Here is a 3,400-nt window from a genome sequence, read left to right on the forward strand (position 1 = left end):
AGGCTTAAAATACCAAATAATTTCTTAAATCATTTAACCAAATAGAAATTACTAGTAGTCTAATATTGCAACAACCAACCAACCAACCAAAACACCCAAGTAAACAACATGAAAAACTAATTCATCACAATAATACATTACCACTTAGCATTAAAACAAACTCAAAATCAAACAAGCTCATCCAAACTTGTTGTCCTACTTTATTTAGTGTTTTCTTACAAAATATTAAACAAACTCAAAATCAAACCAAATCATGGAAACTGTATAAAATTAATATTTTTAGAAGTGTCGTTTTACCACTTCCACATCATAATCAAATTCAACTGAACGACAATATGCCTCGGTCTCTTCAGAACAAGTTGATGTATAAAATTAATATTATTAATATCCAAAAAAGATTCAAAATTTCATATAATTAATATAAAATAGTATACTACCTCGAATTTCATTCAACAACCAACTTTGACCACACATTAAAGCCTCCAATGTCTTTGGATGAAGTCGACTACGATGAGGACTTACTAATCTTCCACTAGTGCTGAAAGTTGATTCCGAGGCAACAGTGGAAACAGGAATAGGTAATATATCTTTAGCTATCCTTTGTAGTGTCGGGTACTTAATCCCATTTATTTTCCACCACGCCAACAAATCAAGTTCCATGTCTTTAGGCAACAATTTCTCCTTCAAGTAGTTATCCAACTCACTCATACCTCCTAATTCATCATCATCTCTAGTAATGGAAACAATATCCGATAAGAGCTTTTTGAATCCAGCACGATGACCGGAAGAGATACTAGAACCAAATGAAGATGAACCGGGAACTGAACCACCATAAACACCTAATGTTTAGTATAAAAATGTTAATAATTGAAGATAATGTTCTATTTATTATACAAACAATAAGAAGAATATAATACCATCACTCTTCCTTTTTTAGATGCATTACTTGACTCTTACTCTTGAAACAAAGTTTGGACAAACGACTCCAAATGTTGAAATTCAATCTTTGCCTTTTCTTCTCCATAAAGCACAGACAAAAGTAACTCCACAAACTTTAACTTGTATCGTGGATCTAAAACCGTTGTCATTCCCATTATTCCATGAATTATAGACCAATACTTATTGAACTTAGAAACCAATTGGTCAGTCATATCCCTAATCTCCTCAATAGGAGATTTCGTCCACTCACGCAAAGAATACCCAATCTCACATATCAATGGAAAAAAAAAACATTAGCTGTAGGATACTTTGAACCAGAGAACATAACAGTCACCTCATAAAAAAGCTGTAATCTTTCACAAATCTCACTAGCCAACTCCCAATCCTGTTCTGTAGGAAAACATGTATACTTCGGGTCTCTTGTCTTTACTCGCTCGAAAACTTCTTTGTAGCTTATAGCAACACTCAACATCAAGAATGTAAAGTTCCACCATGTCTTGGAGTTAAGTATCAACTTCTTCGAGTATGGTATTCTCAACTGTTCTGCTACTATCACAAAATTTTGCTCCCTCTTTGGAGATGCAGACCAAAATGCAACACTCTCTCTGATTCTCTCAATCTCAATTTCAATTAGATATAAGCCATCTTGGACAATAAGATTGAGAATATGTGCACAGAAACGCATATGAAACAAATCACCATTCATCATTAGTGATTTTAGAGGAAGTTTCTCTAATAATATCCTGATAATTGCATCATTTGGGGTACAATTATCCACAGTAAGAGTTGACACTTTCCTATCAAGATTCCAATCACACAAAGTAACATAAAGTATGTCGGCAAAAACATCGGATGTATGCGGACAAGGCATGTAAATAAACCTGTTTAAGAATATATATATATATATATATATATATATATATATATATATATATATATATGTGTGTGTGTGTGTGTGTGTGTGTTAATATTAACACATAAATAATAAGTATGTATAAATTGTAGTTAAATAATTATAATATACCTCATAATTCTGCTTTGCAAGTTACAGTTTTGATCTACAAAATGTGATGTGATTGCCATAAACCCTTTTTTTGATGATTAGATGTCCAGATATCGGTAGTGTAACGCCCGTGTTTCTGGGCTTGCCATTTTTAGCAATGTAATAGTCTAGGTTAACCTTTGTAACCCATTTGAAATAATAAGAACATATTATTTGCAAATTATGTGTTTTATACTTATCTGGTTAATTATGTGATTTGATTTAATCAAGAATAAAAATAAGCGTAAAAATGACATGTCATAAACCCGATATTGATGCACGAAGATGTAGTGGTTGATACGAGGTGTCCAAAAATATAAAGAATGTTGAAATCCGAGTTATAACGAGGAAGTTATGATTTGTCGAAGTTTCGCGACAAAACCGGTGTGGCACAGCGTGACATAAATTGTGAATTTACGAAGGAGTGATATTTAGCCTTAGTGATTAACACGAAAGACGTAGATAATGTTGAACCGAGAGCGTGCATAAAAAGAACTCCTATATCCGACTTCATATGAGGAAGTTATGATTTTTTTGAAGTTTCAGCTTAGCAGTAGACAGCCCAAAAGTTCGAATTGAGATCGAGCGAGTTTTAGCCGAAACTTTCTAAACGAGAATCAAAGATATCGTCGATGGTAGTGCAACGACAGAAAGTGGGACAAAAACGGACGTCGGACGAAGAAGTTATGAATTTCTAACGAAGTTTTTCTATCCCGGCCTACTAAAAATAAATAATTAAAAATAAAGTCAAAATTAGCTGATGAAGTCTAAACGAGAGTTGTAGAGTATATTCTCACCTACACGAGCATAAAAGAACATCGAAAACGGAGGTCGTACGCGAAACTTATGGATTTTACAAGTTCGAGACCCCAAAATCCGAGGCTGTCAGGTTGGTCGTGACGTGGCACAGTTGGCCTCGACCCGGCAAGTGAATGAGGGCGTCAAATTAATGGAAGAGGATAAGATGACTCACCACGATGTGGCACACCCTTTTCCACGACGTGGAACACAAAATATATCCCTATAAATATATCTCAAGGGCTCCGGGTTTCATTGATCAGTTCTCTTCTTTCTCGCGCCGAAGCTCTGCGTTTAAACTCCCAAAGCCATCCCGAAGCCCCGGTTTTCACATTCAAATTCCGAAGGAAGGCTTTGCATTCCCGAGATCCTCGAGGATCCCGAGAATTGAGATTCCCGAGCCGAAGCTCTGCCCGCGAGGAGCCCGGTTTTTGTAAAGATCTTCCAGATCTACGAAGGAACACTACTTCTGCAAGCCGTAGTGCTGCCCGATCATCTTTTGATCAAGGTGAGTGTATAGTCCCTTTCAATACACAATATTATACAAGTAATCGTTGAGTGAATTTAAGAATACGGGTTGTGTGAGGGTATTATTATTAATTTCTAACTCATAGACTTATA

At 35.5% G+C, this 3,400-nt stretch overlaps 1 protein-coding gene across 1 annotated transcript; it reads right to left on the reverse strand.

Moving 5' to 3' along the window:
* Positions 1-279: 279 nt before the first annotated feature.
* LOC145003173 (zinc finger BED domain-containing protein RICESLEEPER 2-like) lies at positions 280-1,810 on the reverse strand. The gene is made up of 3 exons (XM_078962305.1): positions 1,255-1,810; positions 438-839; positions 280-347 (listed from the first exon to the last, which is right to left on the reverse strand). The coding sequence occupies exons 1-3, from the start codon at positions 1,808-1,810 to the stop codon at positions 280-282; spliced, it is 1,026 nt and encodes a 341-aa protein (XP_078818431.1).
* Between the last annotated feature and the right edge of the window lie 1,590 nt (positions 1,811-3,400).

The sequence above is a fragment of the Lactuca saligna genome, chromosome 6 (assembly GCF_052625555.1).
Source record: "Lactuca saligna cultivar CGN05327 chromosome 6, ASM5262555v1, whole genome shotgun sequence".
NCBI lineage: Eukaryota > Viridiplantae > Streptophyta > Magnoliopsida > Asterales > Asteraceae > Lactuca > Lactuca saligna.

Excerpts from the sequence above, each read along its gene's own strand:
- LOC145003173 (XM_078962305.1), bottom strand. The coding sequence starts at position 1,810 with ATGCCTTGTCCGCATACATCCGATGTTTTTGCCGACATACTTTATGTT. Across the intron at positions 840-1,254 it reads GGTGACTGTTATGTTCTCTG|GTGTTTATGGTGGTTCAGTT; the intron begins GTTCAAAGTATC and ends ACTAAACATTAG. Across the intron at positions 348-437 it reads GTTGTTGAATGAAATTCGAG|AGACCGAGGCATATTGTCGT; the intron begins GTAGTATACTAT and ends CTTGTTCTGAAG.